Source organism: Habropoda laboriosa, unplaced genomic scaffold (assembly GCF_001263275.1).
Source record: "Habropoda laboriosa isolate 0110345459 unplaced genomic scaffold, ASM126327v1 scaffold32, whole genome shotgun sequence".
Lineage (NCBI taxonomy): Eukaryota > Metazoa > Arthropoda > Insecta > Hymenoptera > Apidae > Habropoda > Habropoda laboriosa.
In genome coordinates, this window is record NW_017100135.1 from 508,311 (window position 1) to 508,540 (window position 230).

At 24.3% G+C, this 230-nt stretch overlaps 1 protein-coding gene across 3 annotated transcripts in view; it reads left to right on the plus strand.

The window, feature by feature from the left end:
- Positions 1-14: 14 nt before the first annotated feature.
- The window catches only part of LOC108578422 (mitochondrial coenzyme A transporter SLC25A42), a 2,100-nt gene continuing 1,884 nt past the window's right edge, over positions 15-230 (plus strand). For 2 of the 3 annotated variants that reach the window (XM_017941751.1, XM_017941770.1), the window contains exon 1: positions 15-156. In XM_017941751.1, coding sequence (XP_017797240.1) covers positions 67-156 — 90 coding nt within the window. In that variant the 5' untranslated portion in view covers positions 15-66. Of the gene's footprint in view, positions 169-230 lie in introns of all 3 variants that reach the window. The other variant, XM_017941761.1, reaches the window with a different exon arrangement.

The following is a 230-nucleotide window of genomic DNA, read 5'->3' on the forward strand; positions in this document are numbered from 1 at the left end:
TATAAGGAAATTTTTTAAAGAAATTTCTTTGTTAATGATAGCCAAGTGGTTATTGAAAAAATACAAATGTCTGTATTATCAGACTCAATAAAGCAAGCGTCCATATTACAAACTACATCACCCATTTCAATGGCAGTACAAGATGAAGATAATATAGTAAGTAATAAAGCAATTCATTGAGTATTCATGCATTTAATATAAATATTATACATTTAATATAAAATATATAC